Genomic DNA, 17,867 nt, shown 5'->3' with positions numbered 1-17,867 from the left:
TCCATGAGGTTGTGGCATTAGATTTGTGTGGTGTCAGTATGGTACCTTTTCTATATTAATTGGGATTCTTCATCTCCTCTGCACATTGCATTGAAAATTACCATATTACATTCATGAAGTAAGATCAGGGTGATCTAAGTTATCTGTCAAAAGCTATGTAGAGCAGGTTGTGCATTATAACTTTGGTAACTGCAGTACATTTTAAATGTCCTGTCAAAATCAGATGAACGTTGGTCACAAATCTGCCCTTGGTTTGCTGTTATGTAATAAGAGGAAGAGAGTTCAGGGAGTGCTGCATGGGACATGGTCTATGGATTGGAGGGCATGTCTACCCTCAAGCTGGCTAGTGTTTGCTTGGAAGATGTTGGCCACACATATTGCTCATTCTGAGAGAGCATCAGTGTTTCTCCACAGGATGCTATTGTGAGTTACCCCAAGGCTAGTAGGTTATCTGTTGTCTGAAGACAGACTGAGTTCCATGTGTGCATGCCATTGATTCATTAGCTGGAGTAGGTTCTGAACCTGTGTATTTTGGTAATTTTAACTTTCACTAATACAGAATTAAATCAGATTAATACTTAACTAATTTCATCTGTTCTGTGCAGAAGGCCATGGATCTTGAGTCTGCAAAAAGCCAGTATGCTTAACAAAATTGTTCTGAAGCAATATTAGCCCCATCTTAATTAAAAATAAGATTACCAGTCCGTGTCAGATCTAAGTGGTAATATTCTCACACCTCACAATATCCAGTTCTTGGATATTTAAAAAATGGTTTGCTCTTGAATATGCAACTCTAGTAGACTTCCTATACTTCACTTCAGAAAAGGAGGTTTAAACTAAATCCTCTGAAGGATGGTGACAGAAATCCAGCCAATGAATACCTAGTGGCTGGGCTGAGACGTTTTGGTCCCGAGGAAACGGGGAAAGGACTGAGTAGGGTGCAGCCAGAGGATCATGCTCATAAAGGGACGTTGTGGTTTGGGGAGCAATGTGGGTTCTAGAGTCATGATGACAGAAGTAGTCATGGCAGCAAGATGTCACTATAGGAAAGTGCATTGTTAGAGAGCTAACTCCCAGAACGAGCAACAACAGGTACTACAGTGGTGAGTCTAACCCATTACAAGACAGTTTAGGATATAACTAGGGTAGCATTTTGGATCTGTTTTGGACCAATGGGAATGAATTAGTTGCAAATGTGGAGATGGGCAGGAACTTGAGGGCAGTGGGGCCGACAGCCACTGTGAACCCCAGGCAATGTGGGTGGGGAGCCTGGCTTTGGGCCCTGGAAGGAGCAGGACCGGTGGCAGAAGGAGTGGGGTCTGGGGTAATCAGCCCTTAGCATCCCTCAGTGCTTGGCCCCCTCTCTCTCTCAGGGCCTTGTAGAGCAGCGGAGCAATGCTGCCATGGCGTTTCAAATGGGCCTGGAGCTCTGGCCACTGCTGTTGCCAAGTGTAGTGGAGTAGTAGCACATACTAGGTAAAGCAGGGCATGAAAACAGCAAGACCAGAACACTGGACTTCAGATTTCAACCAGCTCAGGGAAATTGTAGGAAAGATCCTCTGGAAAGACCAATTAGGAAGGAAGGAATTTGAAGGGAACTAGCCGCTTTTAAAAGATGTAATATTAGAGGCTCAATGGAAAGATGTTCCAGTGTAGGGGAAAAATAAGAAGAGCCACAGGAGGGCAGTGTGACTGCAAAAGGATCTTTTAACTATCTATAAACCCAGATAAATTGAAGGAGGTGCATGTCACGGAGGAGTATACATAGTAATAGCACAAGTTTGAAGGGACAAAATCAGGGAAGGGCAAGGCAAACAGTGAGTTACAGTTAGCAAGAAATGTTAGAGAAAAAAAGGAAGGAATTCTTCAAATGTGTCAAACAAAAAAAAATCATGCTGTGGATTTGTTGCTCAATGGAGAAGGTTAGCTGGTAACAGAAGGTGATAGGAAGGCCATGCTGCTCAGTGCCTATTTTTAGTCTTCTCACAAAAAATAATGTGTGACTGCATAACCAGCAAAATTCCTGTTGATGGCAAAGAGGAAGGGATGGAGACCAGGAAAAGTAAAGAACACATCAGAGATCTGACCAATTTGAATGAGTTCAAATCAGTGGGTGTGGATGCTATTCATCTAAAGGTATTGAAGGAATCAGCTGAAGAAATCTCTGAGTCACTGGCAATAATATTTACAAACTTGTGGAGGACAGATGAGATCCTGGAAGATTACAGAAGGACTAATATTTTGCCCATCTTTAGAAAGGAGAGAAAGGACAAGCTGGAAATCCAGTCAGTAGGACTTTCTTACCTGGGAAGCTGCTAGACCAAAGTATATAACATTCAAGGCTTGTCTACACTACCTCCCTACTTCAAAGGGAGGATGATAGGTAGAGTGGTGGGAGTTTATTAATGGAGTGCTGCAATGCATATGCAGCACTTCATTGAGCAAATTCTCCTGCCCGCCCCCCCCCACGGCAACTTTGAAGTTTTAAACTTCAAAGTGCCAGCTTGCATCTAGCCGCGGCTCACCCACTGGTACTTTGACGTGCCCGGGCTCCTTCGGAGTCCCTTTACTCCTCAGGGACTTCGAAGGACCCCGGGTACTTTGATGTACTGGCAGGTGAGTCGTGGCTAGACGTGAGCCAGCACTTTGAAGTTTAAAACTTCGAAGTGCTGGCTGACGTCTAGCCACGACTCACCTGCCAGTACATCAAAGTACCCGGGATCCTTCGAAGTCCCTGCGGAGTAAATGGACTCTGAAGGACCCTGGGCACTTCGAAGTACCAGTGGGTGAGTTTAAAATTTTGAAGTGTGCACTGCAGCATTTCATTAATAAACTCCCAACCCTCTATTTAACATCCTCCCTTTGAAGTAGGGAGGTCGTGTAGACATAGCCTCAGTTTATGAAAATCTGGAGGATGAAGGGCTAATTTTTAGTGGTCAGCATGGATTTACTAAGAACAAATCATGCAAAACCATTTCAATTTTCTTATTTAACAGAGTCACTGATTTCCTAATTAGTAAGAATGAGGTGGATATTTATATATGAACTTCATTAAGGCGTGGTCCCACATGGTATTTTGATAAGTAAGCTGGAGAAATGTGGGCTTGACAGAACTACCATTAAGTGGATACATAATTGGTAAAACCACCACAGAATTTCTATTAATGGAATGATGTTACATTGGAAAGAGGTCTCAAATAGGGTTCCCCAGGGATCTGTTTAGAGTCCAGTGTTTAACATCTTTATTGATTACCTGGATATAGCTATACAGAACATGCTGCTCAAGTTTCCAGATGGGGTGGGAGTGTCACTAGTACGTTGGAGGATAGAGCTAAAATTCAGAGGTATCTTGATAAATTGGAGATCTGGGCTATAGACAACAAAATTAAATTTAAGAAAGACAAATGTAAGATGCTGCACTTAGGGAAGAAAGAAACAAATATAGAAAGTGGGAAACTGGCTTGGCAAAAGCACTGCTGAGAAGGATCTGGTATTCATGGTGGATCACCACCTCAGCATGCATCAGCAAAGTGATGCTTTTGCAAAACCAGCAAATCCTTTTTCAGGTTTCATTAAAAGAAACATTCCATGCAAATTATTGGAGATGGTAGCACCACTCTACTTGGTGCTGACTAAATATCAATTGGCATACTGTCTCCAGTTTTGGTCAGCAACATGTAGAAAGGTTGGAAAAAAACTGGAAAGAATCCAAAGGCGCAAGTTGCAAAGACAATGTAGAGGATTGCCCCAGGTCCCAATGATACAAAAATGCCCAGAGCTCCTGGCTGCCACTACGCTACTGGGGTGTTTTGTTCTCTGCATTAACTGTGTTTGATCTTATCTGGAAGTGTTAAATTATGGAACATGTGATTTCTTCTACCCTACAAGCTGACACTTGTGCAAATAATAGGTATTAATGAAATTCAAGTTCTTTTTAAAAAACACAGTATGGTCAGTTTTCCATTCCTAAATAAGAAAGGATTTTTTTTTGTTTTTTGCCCCCACAGCTGGTCCTTTGGAGCTTCCTCTTTTTGAACTGATACCATCACAAAGGCAGGTGGTTTTTCATGGAGACCGCTTGCCATTTCAGTGCACTGCAACATATGTTGACAACACTACCCAAGTTCATTGGTACCATGAGGGTCGTCTTATCGAAACCAATGAAGAGAGTGGCATATTTGTGGAGGACAGCATAATACATGACTGCTGTTTAATTACACGGTAATGTATGCACCTTTTACTGATATCTACTATGGAAGGCAGTGCTAACAAATTGGAGGGAAAAAGCAATGAGCAGAAAATTCAGTTTGATTTGGTGAAATGGAAGTGTTCGTGTAACACCCGGCACTATGGCAGCACCCCTTCTGGGTGGCGCAGGCCAATGCGGCTTGCCCACCGTGTCTAGGTGTCCTAGGGCTTTGTCCCCTTTAAGGGCCCGCTGGGGGTCAGCCAGCAGCTGGTGAGCCCTGCCTACAGTTCGAGGCAGGGCCGCGGTCAGTTAAACAGTTAGAGGCCCGCCCTTCGCTCAGGGCAGGGCAGCAGTCACACACGCTGTCCTGGGAAGCCCAGCCCTCAGTCCAGGGCTGGGTAGCGGCCAAACAGTGGCTTACAGGCCCTGGCCCTCAGCTTGGGGTGGGGCAGCGGTTCCCCAAGCGGTTTGGATGCCCAGCCCTTGCGGCCAGGCGGGGCTGCAGGTGAGCGCACAGTTTGAAAGCTCTGCCCTCAGTTCAAGGCGGGCAGCAGTCAGGCAGTGGCTTGGCAGCCCAGCCCTCAGTTTGGGGCAGGGCAGAAGTTAAATACACAGTTTGGGGAAGCCCAGCCCTTAGTTCAGGGTGGGGCAGTAGTCACTCTACTTTCCCCTAGCTTCGGAGGGGTAGCCGTGTTAGTCTGGATCTGTAACAGCAACAAAGGGTCCTGTGGCACCTTACAGACTAAAAGAAAAGTTTTGAGCATGAGCTTTCGTGAGCACAGACTCACTTCATCAGATGCTGGTCTTGGAAATCTGCAGGGCCAGCTATAAACCCCTAGCTGGGGTTGGCTTTTAGAGAGAGGCGAGGGGTTAGCCCTCTGAGGAGGGGTAAGGGGTTGCAGGCCATCCCACTCCACCGTGACCCAGCCCGGGGCCCTGTGGATCGCTCACACCTGAGCTTGGCAGTGGGGATCCAGACTGCAACACACCGTCATTGGCTCAGGGGGAGCGTTCCCCGGGCCACTTCCTACCTCAACCTCCATCGGTGCGGGGTCACAGTCGGCCCGGTCTGTGAGTCCCGGTGGGTAGGTCTCATCCGGGTAGTCTGCCTTTGGGGGCTCTGGCCAGTCAGACATCTCAATGTCGTTGGGGTAGTCTGGTGGTGGCAGAACTGTGGGCTCAGGGCAGTTGGAGGCCTCTGCGCTGCGGGCGTCCGGCCGAACTCCAGGATGGGGTGCTTCCGGGGCATCCGGGTAGTTAGCCCCAGACAGTCTCTCGGGTCCTGGCCAGGGCTCAGGGGAGGGGGCCCGCCACCGGCGTGAGGACCCTGGTAGGTCTGGGAAGTCCGGGTAGTATGCCTGTGGCATCCTTATCTGTAGCTGCCCTGGCTGGTCTTAGCAGCTGGGGGGCAGCTCTGGCCTACAATCTGGCCAGTGGTGGGCTTCCCGCCCCCGGCGCCCGGGAGCATGGTCAGCCCGCTCCTCCCGGCATGGCAGCCCAGCATTTAATGGGCCTCGAGCCCCGCTTCTGGCCTTAGGCGCCGCCCTCTGAGGGGTGGGGCACTTGTGCTCTGACTCAGGGCCCGCCCACCAGGGCCTCTGAGCAGCCTCCTCCTCCTCTGAGTCTGGGGGGAGGCCACAGCACCTCACTACAGTTCCATATACATGATGTTGAACCTTAAGAGATGGCAGCATGGAATCTCCATATCTATTGTGATAGCAAGAGGCAGGATGACATGTTAAAGCCCCCACTCCCCTTTTTTTTTTCTACAAGCCAAGAAGGCATTACCTCAGGTCAGTTAGGGACAGTTAAATACCTAGGATAAATTGCCTACAGTGGTTGTAGAATCTCCATCATTGGAGATATAACAGGTTGGATAAATATCTAAAAGAGATGATATAGATGATGCTTAGTCCTGCCGTACAGGCAGGGGACTGGATTCCAGATTTGATGACCTCTTGAAGTCGCTTCCTGTTCTAGTGTTTTATGATGCTCTGAATCCAATGAAGGGCTGCCTAAGAAAGGCTAGTGCCAGCAACGCAAAAGTTTTTCTAGCCTGAGAGGCTGTGCCCTTTCCCATAAGGGAACAGCCAAACCTGACTGCCTGCTAAGGGAAAGACTACACCCTGGGGCAAGCAACGAGACAGCAGCCTGCCCCAATGAGGAGGTAAGAAAAGATATCCTCCTTTTTTTGTGTTTGAGACTGTTTCCTTTGTTGTTTGGTGAAAGATAACCCCATAGGTCAGCCCTGAGGGCTACCCTGAAAACAAAGGAGCAGAAGTGGGGAAGGCAGCACTGCCCACACCCACCATCACCAGATGTGGCAGTGCTAAATATTGTGAGATGAAAGAGGGACATTGCCCCAGTATACGTGAATGAATATCTTAACTTGCATTTTTCTAGCGTACCTGCAACCATATTCAGATGAGAACTTGACAATTCACTGAGAGAACGTTGGTGTCCCTAGCTCACTTTCCAGTTGGGAGCGAGAGACAACTCCAGGATAGTGATTTGTGGTTCTGACACACAGTGTGACAAAAGGAAAAGAGAAAATAAAATCCAGTTTTAATAATTCAGTAGCCTGGGAAACGATGAGTGTTAGCCAAACACCTTGTTGCTCAAACTACCTGAAATGGCAAAATAGGATTCAGCTACAAAGAACTATAAATAGAAGAGACTGGATTAATCTATGTACGGTGCGGCACATTATATGCTGTTATGGTGGGTGTTTTACAGTTCCTTTAGTTAGATAATCTTATATTTTGCATCTGGTTAGTACCTGTCCTTGCAGGTCTCTACCATCTGAGAGATGACCATCTTACAGAGATGTGAAAAAGTGTTGAAAGAATAGAGTTGTGTACAAATGAAGTCAAAGACTGATGACATGAAAACTTATTTTTAAAATAGCAGCTGGTAAAAAAAAGTTTATCTGATAGAGACCATACCAACTTAGCTAGTTTTGTTTTTTTAGTTTTTTCCCTTCCCTTTGTTTTTATTCATATATTTATTTTTGATTCCCATCATGATGCCAAAATCTAGCTCTGAAAGCAAATGTACTATTGCCAGCACCCTTTTCGCAAATCCCTGGCCAGTTACACTATATATTCAGGAAGCATCAGTCTTCCAAGGCTATTTCTATTCTTTACCACCACTTTTCTCTAAAAAACACAGTGAAAGTCACCATATTAATATCCTTGGGAACGTCATTAATTTATTTCCACCATTACCACTTCTATTAATATAATTTACTCAAAAGGTTTCTTGAACTGTCAAAATAAGGTTAGGTGAGGGTGATTTTGTAAATGATAAATTGCTTCTAAACCATTTGAAGTTTCCTTCTTAAGTGTTTTTGCTGGGTCTCCTTACTGGCGATTTGATCACTTTTTTTAATAGATAGAGAAGTGTGCAGATGATCTATTCTTTCATCTGTTTACTTGTAACAGCAGCATCAAAGGATGTAATGAATAATGAACAAGAATATTACACCAATTAATATGGCAATACCAAGTGTGTGAGATAGCATAGTTTTGCAAAATCTCTTTATTTTAAGCATGTGCTTCTTATTTCCATGATATCAAAATTATGAGACATCCTGTTAATTACTGTCATTACACTCTTCAACCAAATTATATTTTATACTATATGAGCAATTTGTAGGAAGGGCGAGGGTGATAGAACACTGAAGTATTAAATTGTGTGATCAGATGAGGGTCTGCAAAATTTCTACTGCTTCCTCTTCAAAAACGTAGCTTATGGAGCAATCCAACTAATTTTATTTTATGATTGCAAGCTTTTTGTACAATCATAAAATAAATATCTGTGTCCATGGTAGTAATATTTTCATAAAGATTACTGGGAATTAGTTTATCACTGTACAGATTGCTCTTAAACAGATGCTTGAAATTGAAATATTATCGTCATATCTGGAATATTGATGGATCAGGAAACATTTTGTCATTTGCTGATGGTCTGTAGACTAGACAGTTTCTTTTTTAAAACTGATACAAACTAAATGCATGTGATTTGCATTATCGATATATATTCAGAATATTGTTAAGATTTTGAGTTTTAAATAAATGATTTTCATCACTGAGTCTATTTCCTCTCTTAATTGCATATTTTATTTTTTACACTGTACAGCGTCTGTCCTGTAATACAGTTTGTTATGCATCAAAGTGCCAATCATGCTGGCTCAGTGCTGCCACTGAACTCATGGTTCTTTGGCTGTTGGGGCCCATCAAACAGAGCTCATTTTAGCATCAGGGCTCACCATTGCTTATGAGTGCAGTGCTGGTGAAATGGGTCTCTCTTGATCTTCTCTTTTTATTATTTTATTTATTCTTTAAATAGTTGATGTTTAAAAAATCAGCAATACAAGCATGAAGATGTTTGGACTCTGAAAACAGATACTAAACATAAGTTGGTAAAATGTGGGTCCTAAAATCATTTGACAGCATTGTCTAAGCTTTGTCTCATTTTCATGAACACGAGATAGAATGGTTTTGTGTGTATTTGCTGCAGTTGTTATTAATTGGTATAGTATTATTGTAATGCCATAGGGTCGCCAGTCGTAGACTGGAACCCCACTTTATGATGGGCACTGTACAACAAAAAGCCCCTCCCCAAGGAACTCACACACTAAGTACAAGAAGGTAGTATTAGTACATAAATAAAACTATTCCGTTCAACGGTTCTTGCAGTGCTAGAGACTGCCCTAATATTCGTACAACTCCCATTGAAATCCACTCCTTTCCTGTGGTTGCACTGAAGGCTGAATTTGGCCCATAATGCTTAGCAGCCTGTGGTTCTACTTCTAAAGCTGACTTTGAACAAAGAGGTGCTGCTCCAAAAGCAACTTGTTTAAACAGTTGGAGATGATTATTTTATTTGGTAGCTCCTGATATCCAGATATTTTTAGATGTGCATTTGCAATACAAATATCATACTAAATCTTTCCATTTTATAAATTGACACCATGGAATGAGAAAATATCCAAATGTATAATGAAGCAGAATGAAATAATCACTTTTTTCCTTATGCAAATTAAACTAGATTTTTGAAACCACATTCTGTCTTGTGATGTTTTTCTTGGGAAAAAGCATTTCCTTCTGGGAAATTCAAAGGGTGCTTTCGATTCTCCTCCTAGCTCATATTTCCATTCCGTGCCAACAATAATAGTATTTCATTTTGCTCACGTTGAACTTTGTCGTTATTCCTGTGTATATGTGTCATATCAATACATGAAAATATAACTCTGCTATAGAACAAATTTCTTATCCGTGAACTGATGTAGCAAAATTGACTTGTGTTTGTACAAGGCAGTGCTAGTTTTAGACCTAGAGCATTAGATTGGGACTTAGCCCGTGCTATAGTGCAGTGCAATAACGCGTGATTCCTGGAGCAGCCCAGGACTGTCTCACTTGAGCACTATTGCTTGCCTGGTCTCATCACAATGTAACTAAAATTTATGGTATCAGAGAGGTAGCCAAGTTAGTCTGTATCTTCAAAAACAGCAAGAGGTCCTGTGACAACTTGTAGACTAACAGATATTTGGAGCGTGAGCTGTCGTGGGCAAAGACCTGCTTTGTCAGATGCATGAGTGGGGCATTCTGTTTATAGAAGAACAGTGATGATATTGATACTCTAATTTATACTGGTCTCTCATTTTTGTCCCATTCTACTTGCTGTTCTTTGAGATTACACACATGGAATCCCCACCACTCATGCATCTGACAAGGCGGGTCTTTGCCCACGGAAGCTTATGCTCCAAAATATCTGTTAGCCTGTAAGATGCCGGGGGACCTCTTGTTGTTTTTAAAATTTACAGTGTGCGTGTGGAGTGTAGTCTTCATCTGCTCCCTTCAACATTTTCCACTGACTTTTGGGGAGTCAGGATGGGAAATGCAGTCTGCCTCCCAGATTCGCAGGATGATGTGATACAGTGCATTAGTGCAAGGCACTAGAGGAGATGACCATACCCACTGTATTCCCTGCTGCCTGCATGCAAGGTGGGCCACAATCTGGCCTTTAGTTTGTAGGGAAAATAAATCCATTGGTTTGACATAGTAGACACTCTTTTGCTTAAAGGGTAAAATTAATTAAGGGCTTTAGGACTTATGGATCTTTTTCAAATTGGGATTTTATGTGAAACTGAGGAGACAATTTTAAGTAAAGGTGTAAAATAAAGAGCATGTTTTATGTAAGCACAGTGAAGATATTGATACTCTAATTTATATTATTGTCTCATTTTTGTCCCATTCTACTTGCTGTTCTTTGAGATTACACACACATAGAATCCAATCCTGCAAACCCTGAGGCACACGAGTAACATTGACGGCTGTTTGCACCTATAAAGTGTGTGTGGGTGTGTGTGTGCGGGGGTGTAAATTTAATTGCTTATGAAATGGTTTGGCAACAAAAGTTGAGTATTAGATTTGATAGCAGTGTGATAACTTACAGAAATTCTAGGAGACTACACGTTATTCAGCAGTTTTATAAAACTACTTTTAGGTTTTGTTTTTTTGTTTTTTAAAAAAACAAAACAAAACCAAAAGAAACCAAAAACCCTCTTCTGAGTCAAGACTTGCTCAGTTGTACTTCTGGGTAGAAAACGGCCTTTGTGCCAGCTGAAGTTATGTACAGCAAACAACATCATCTCCTGACACGTGAACCCATTTTTCATATTTGGTTGTTCCGAGGAGTTGCTATTATGCAGGGATAGCAATTATATTACCTAGTATTGATCATTTCCTGGATTTTTAGTTAAAAGAGAAAATATTTTAATTGTCATGAATCCATCAACTCCTCAGTAGCCAGAGGTGTTTCCCTTACCAAACAGACTGGTAAGGACTGTTTTAGAGATATTTTCTTCTGTCCTGTAAATACTTATGTAGACAGTGTTTAACAGCAGTTGGTTCTTTGATGGCTCTAATGGTTGCTATGGGGCTATTATGGTTTGTGAGGCTCTTTTCAAAAACAGTGAGCTGTGTATTAGGTTAAGAACCCATTAAAGTGGATGTTGCCAATGGGGAAAACTACCATGCCTTCAACTAAAGCCAAGGTAGTAGGCGGTATTAGAAGACATATTATGCACATCATCAAACTACTTGATCCTCATGTTATGTAGATCCAAATGCCACCTGGAATTTATGCTGCTGTGTCCCAATCATGAAACAGTATGAATGAGTTTTCTTTTAAAAATATGTCAAAAATACAGAGCTTTGAGCTGCCTTAGATGTACATTTAGAGTAATCAGACAATAGTCATGAGGATAAGAGGAGAAATCAAGAAATCTGATTCACCACATAAATTTTGAGAAGGACTTTACATACTGCTGTCAGTGATCACTTGCAGGTGGATGAGTAACTGACGGGCATAGTGAGAAGCCAGTGGTAATCAACAGAAATTGTAGAGAGCTGATATTTTATTTGTACATCATCAGAGCAGTTATCTTGGGTTCTGTATGACAATTAATTGCTGAGCACCTAGATAAAGTGACAGCCAAAAAAAAATCATTCAATTTGTAAAATTCAATCAATGCTTCTAAACTTTTGAGATTACCTTAAAGTCGAAACTGAGTAACAAATTGCAGCAAAGGATATTAAAAGCACTAAGAGTCCTTATTAATACTTTTGGAAAAGAATCCCATCTCGCACTGTGTTTTTAGACTGTAGAAAACATTGTTAAAGTTTAGTGTGGTTTTTTCCCCTAAAGACACAGACTTAGGTCTTGATCGGCTGAATCTCTTGTTTTTCCACAGATAAATTTGGAAGAGTAATTTTAGGATTTTTCTGAAAAATGAATTGATTAAATAAAATCCAGTGAAAAGGGAGACTGCTTACTGTTTTGTAAATAATTATAGATGCAGGAATAGTTTAAATTAAATAGATAGGGGTACTTATTTGATAGAATCAATGCAATTGCCAACTGTTGTTTTATGATATAATTACCTGCTTAATTTTAAGAACGTTATTAACCAAAACAAGCATTGTTAACTGTAATTTTTTGATTGTAAGGCCAAAACAATTTTTTCCTAAATTAAATAGGTAGTGTTAGCAATCTTGGGATCCACTCATCTTCCTATAAGATGTGCTGAGGGAATTCTGTACATATGAATCTTCCAGCTTGGAGTGATAGAAATGTCAGCTACCTCTTGTCTCTGAACTCCACTTTTCTCACTCTCCCTACTTGCTGTCCAGCAACAGGTTAGGTGTGGATCTGTGTGTGGAGAATGAGTTGTTCTGGACTGGAGGGTGGGGGCAATGCGTGCAATTCCTCAAAACAAGTCTCACAAGGAATATGTGGAAAGGTGATAAGCCAAAGCTTTATTGCTTGGGTTGGGGGCACAGTTCCCTTCTGTGCTGATGCCTGCATCTTTAAGGAGGGCTCTTGATATCTCAGAAGTCCCTTGCATTTGGGGGAGGGATAACTCAGTGGTTTGAGCTTTGGCTTGCTAAGCCCAGGGTTGTGAGTCGAATTCTTGAGGGGGCCATTTAGGGATCTGGGGCAAATAGATTAAAAAAAAAATCTGTCAGGGATGGTGATAGGTCCTGCTATGAGTGCAGGGGACTGGACTCAATAACCTCTGAAGGTCCCTTCCTGTTCTATGAGATAGACATATCTCCATATATTATTGATGACCCAGGGAGTTGCGCACATTAAGGATGGGGAGAGGGAATGCAGGAGTCCCCAAAGCAAGAGGGACAAGATGTCTCTCAGGATTGCCCAGAGTCTTGTAAGGTTGAGTAATACTTGCTCATACTTGCTCATTTGGCAGCCCTGCCACATACTCATTCCCAACTGCCCCAACTGTGACTGTAAAGCAGCTTCATGTCCTATGCTCAACACTGCACGTAGCAGAGCAGGACATTGTCTGAGATGCTGAAATTTATGATTATAAGCCCATTTTTATAAATATGCAAACTAATTCAGGTATTTTTCATTAATGGTCATAGTTGGAACCACACAAATCTTGGCCAATAGATCACAGGTATCTCTAGGCAGGGGGATCAGGACCACTACCTTGTAGCTACTGTTACAATAGTATAAATTCAGCTTCCTCTCTACTTACATCATTTTTTCTGGTTGTTGACTTGCTTTATTTTTGAGGAAAAGGGATGTCCTATTTTAAACCTGACCACTTGAGCAGTATCACTTTAAAACAAATGATTTGGGTTTGGTTGAAGAGTTAACTTTCAATCTTTTATTCACGTATTTTCTTGGTGTGTGAGCCTGCAGCTATGTTTTAATTGAGGGGAGAATAGCACATTTTTAGGTCAGTACCAGGAGACAGTGTAAGTCTTGATATTCTTGCATATACTATTTTTCATTGTTATCAGGCAAACTGTACCTCTCACCTCTCTTTGTGTTTCCAAGTGCACCTCCTCTAGCTCTCACACCTTGAACTGTTATCCTGCTTCCCGTGGCATCACACAGTTCTCCAGCCACAGTGAAAGACAGACAGGAGACACTTGATGTGGATTTAATCAAGTTCCAACTTCATCATTTAACTTTATCTGGGACTACCCAGGAGATAACAATGAATAGTGCATGTAACCCCCTGTTCATTCTGTAATTACCCATGGTAAGTTGCCAGGGACCATATCATCAACACACATCCTTTGTAGGATTAGGAGGCTATAAGAAAAGAGGCTGGACTTTTTGCCTTTACAACCATAGAAGCCCCAAATCCCATGTGATGGGTTAGATCACAGAGATCCTCTTGAGCTGGCCTACCTGCTCTCTGGGGTGCCCCATCACTCTGTCCCACTGGGCCAGAAGCTCTGGTCTCCCCCAGAAAAGGCACAGAATTTGGGGGTAAAAGTACCCCCCTGCAGAGTAACACAGACACTGATAACAGCTCATCCCTGGGAGGGCTCAGTTACAGGGACTTGATGGGCTCCAGAAGCACAGTCCTATGGGGTCAAAACCCCAAATAAATCCATGTTACTTTATATGATAGTTTTACACACAGAACGCTCATCAGTTTTGACCTTTCATCAATGAAAGAGCAAGATTCAAACAGGTAACAATTGTTTATAAGTGGTATGATAACAAACAACGACAGGGGGAAGATGAGCTGTTGGACTAGGTCAGAATAAATAGCTCTGGCCTGAATAGACCTCATCTAAAATAAGGATTAGGGTGAGAAATTATGATTCATAACTATTTCTCTTCCTGTAGGTCTACACAACATAATTATTTTGAAATAACAGCTGTTATTTTGAAAGTGGTAACCTTCATTCTACAAGGAATAGCACTTATTTCGCAAGAGTCACTTTGTGTGCAGACAGTGTATTCCGAAATAGTAAAGTGCCATTTCAAAATGTATTTTTGTACGTAGCTACATTATTTAGAAATAGCTATTACAGAATAGCTTATTTTAGAATAAGGTTGCTGTGTAGACATAACCTTATTAGGCTATGTCTACACTAGAGAATTTTGTAGCCAAAACTGGGCTTTTGCCCACAGAACTCGTTGAGCATCTATGCACAAAATGCATTTTGTCAACAGAAACTATCGACAAAAAAGCTGTGTAGACACTTTTGTGGGGGGGTCTTTTGTTGACAGAGCAGTTTGAAAGATCAGTCTGCTCTTATGCACAGAAGTGAATTGTTGACAAAAGTTTTGTTGGAACATCTCTTTTGACAGTAACTTCTGTTGACTCATGCTTCTACTGTAGATGTAGCCTTAGTACGTTAGGCTTGGCCGGCATGTTTTGTTTACTTTAGCTTAGTAAATTTGATCTGTCTGTCATCACTTGCAACCACTTAAATCTCACTTTTTATACTAAACACAATCACTACTAGCATCCCAGAACAATCAACTGAGCACATTACCCCGCCAGACTATCCTATCAGCAGGTGGACAGTCCTTCAAACCCCACCAAGTGTGTGTGCGCTTGGTGTTGGGGGGCTGGTTGGTTTGCTTTTGTTGTTACAAGTTCATAACCAGTTTAGTTCAGAGCAAAATCCCCAGTGAGTCTCTGAGTCACATCCTTATACCGTTTGGATATTTAGCCTGTCCTCATGTGACAGGAGAGAAGCAGATATAAGGTCCCCTTCCTCAGGGCAAAGCTTCAAAAGCCTGAGCTCTTGTCTAATTGGAAGAATTACATTTTTATTCACTTCCCCCTACAGATTTCCTGGGAAACCCACTTAATTTTAAAGGCTCACATTGTTTCAAATAATTCTTTGAAATGCAGAACTTCCTAGGGTTTCCATTAGTCAGAACCTGTAGAGAGGTTACGTACAATCCCACAATAACACGTAACTATCGCATTTTGAGTAAGTGAACTCCTAAGATATTTAATCCAATAGGGTTTCATGAAATTCAATAAGGCCTTTCCAGGCTATTGCAGGAAATTCTCATATCTGTCACACACATCTAGCTTATGGGGTATTTAACCAGCTGCCACATGGCCTCTCTCTGTTTTCCTGATTGAGCTTGTCAGGGCTTGGCAACTCACTGCCCTGACAGGAATCAAGACATTTTTTCCTGTTTATAGCCCTATGATCTAGTAGCTCCCTTCTCTAGCAAAACAAGATTTACAACTTGTTGGAGACTGTATCTTTGAATCAACAGTTTGCCCCATTGTCTTTCAAGTGCCTACTTCAAAGTTCTTATCTTATACAGTATCAGTATTCCAAAATAAGCTATTCTGGAAGAGTTATTCCAGAATATTTTATTTTAAAATAATGGTGCTACACACACAATGCATTTCAAAATAGAACTTAGTTGCACACAAAGCCTATTTCAAAATACTGTAGAGACATTGGATGCAGTGTGACTTATTTGGAAATAGGCTCTATTCCCAGTCTAAACAGTACCCATTTTGAAATAGCTCTTTTGAAATAGGCGCTATTCCTTGTGGAATGGGGTTAAACTATTTCAAAATAAGCCAACCATTACTTTGAAATAGAGGTTGTGTTGTGTAGATGCTAGAATAGTTATTTCAAAATAACTTGCTTGGGTAGATATACCCTGGGAAACCACTGTATCCTTCCCAGTTTGTCATTCCCATAACCGTCTCTTCCTAAATCAATGCATTGACACAGGCAAGTCTTCTAACCCCTTACTGGCCAGGTTTTATACAGCACTGAGTACAGCATAGTTACATGTCAGTATTCGTAACTGTAAGTGAGTCTATTCCAGCCCCACTTCGGCCCCCTTGCTGAACGTGCATTTGAACGACAAACTTGAGAAATAATTTTAAATTTGAAAATGAGTGAATGTACAGAACTGAGCATTGCCTTTTCCTGGCTAGTCCCGAAGGCCTGTAATCAAATAATGAAGAATCATCAAAAGGAGGTTAACATTTCTCGTGAATCATCTGGGAAATGTTTTAGTTAAAAAGCTTTTTATGCAGTTTTGACTCTGTTGGACTGCTTGTCACAAAGGTATTTTTGTCTGATCACCTTTATTTGTGCACAAATCACAAGAAGTATGCAGATAGAATAAAACTTTTTCTGCATATAATATTCCAGTACACGCAGAATACAGCTTCTCAGACAAAAATTGAGAAGGTGTACATCAGATCTAACTGCAATATATGAAAAAATGACTTTCTGTGGCCCTCAAGCAGGTTCCAGAATAGCTGACCATTGTTTGCTAATTTTAAATAATAAATAAATAACACTCCACTACCCTGACAACCAGTCAACTAGGGAATGTTTGGCTAATTAACAAGCGTACAGTGTGTTTTAAAAAACCACCAGACTAGATCTTGGTACTTCATCTTCATAGTACTCTGCTAGTACAAAATCCAGCTCTCAGATGATTTACCCTATGTAGGCATATGCTTGAGTGGCCTGTAGCTGTTCTTTTGACAAATTATGGGTGGGCAAGGCTCCCTTTTGTCCTAGCTAACTCTGGTTGCTCAGACAATTAGAGCAGTCCACCCTTCTGATGACGGGATTGGTACAGATTGGTTTCAGGAGGCTTAAAGTAGGGTGGTAAGATTTCCTGATTTTATGGGGATAGATATGATATGTAGGGCTTTGTCATCGGTAGGCACCTCTTGACCCTCACCCATTCTGATTTTCACACTTAAGCTAGTCACCTTAGCTTAAAGGTGCAGCCTTTTGCATGCAGCCTTTTGAGTTGACGAACTAGGCCCTGAATATCGGATGGGCTTAGAGAGAGGGGGGAAAAGCTGATCTGCCCCATGTTGCAGACAAAATGCAGCAGATTTACCATTGCATGGTGAAAAATTCTCTTGTCTCTGATATTAATATTTCTGTATTTTCTTATTTATGAGGAAGCTTTCAGTGGAACGGTGCTCTGAGTCACAGAATCATTGACCCCGCTACTTTCAAAATATATCCCTCGCCTTTTGCCAAGTAGTTAGTGCTAACTGGAGAGTATTATCCTATGACAATGTTTTGCTGATGTCTCTTCAGTCAGTATCATTCATCTGAAAAACAGAAGTAAAATTAATGTACGTAATCGTTTGTGTCCTGTGTTGAAGGTATATGTCTTTGCTTTTTGTTATTTTATTTTTATTTCGTGATGCAGCGGTAGATCATTAGCTCCACTGCATTAACATCTTTAATTTAATGCACAGGGTAGATGGTCTTCTTTGTACATAAACCAAAGGTGAACAAGTTAAGCACTATTTAAATCACAATGAAACTTAATGTTCAGTATGTTAAACATTTTAGTGTCTAAACAAAAAAAA

General features: G+C 41.6%; 1 protein-coding gene across 2 annotated transcripts in view; it reads left to right on the top strand.

The window, feature by feature from the left end:
* ADGRA1 (adhesion G protein-coupled receptor A1) overlaps positions 1-17,867 on the top strand; it is a 513,902-nt gene that overhangs the window by 243,796 nt on the left and 252,239 nt on the right. For both annotated transcript variants that reach the window (XM_075000431.1, XM_075000430.1), the window contains one exon: positions 4,008-4,221. In XM_075000431.1, the coding sequence (XP_074856532.1) occupies positions 4,008-4,221 (214 nt within the window). The remainder of the gene's footprint in view (positions 1-4,007; positions 4,222-17,867) is intronic.

This window comes from Carettochelys insculpta, chromosome 7 (genome assembly GCF_033958435.1).
Source record: "Carettochelys insculpta isolate YL-2023 chromosome 7, ASM3395843v1, whole genome shotgun sequence".
In the NCBI taxonomy this organism is placed as follows: domain Eukaryota; kingdom Metazoa; phylum Chordata; order Testudines; family Carettochelyidae; genus Carettochelys; species Carettochelys insculpta.
The sequence above is the reverse complement of the archived record's forward strand: the minus strand, read 5'-3'. Positions and strand labels throughout refer to the sequence as shown.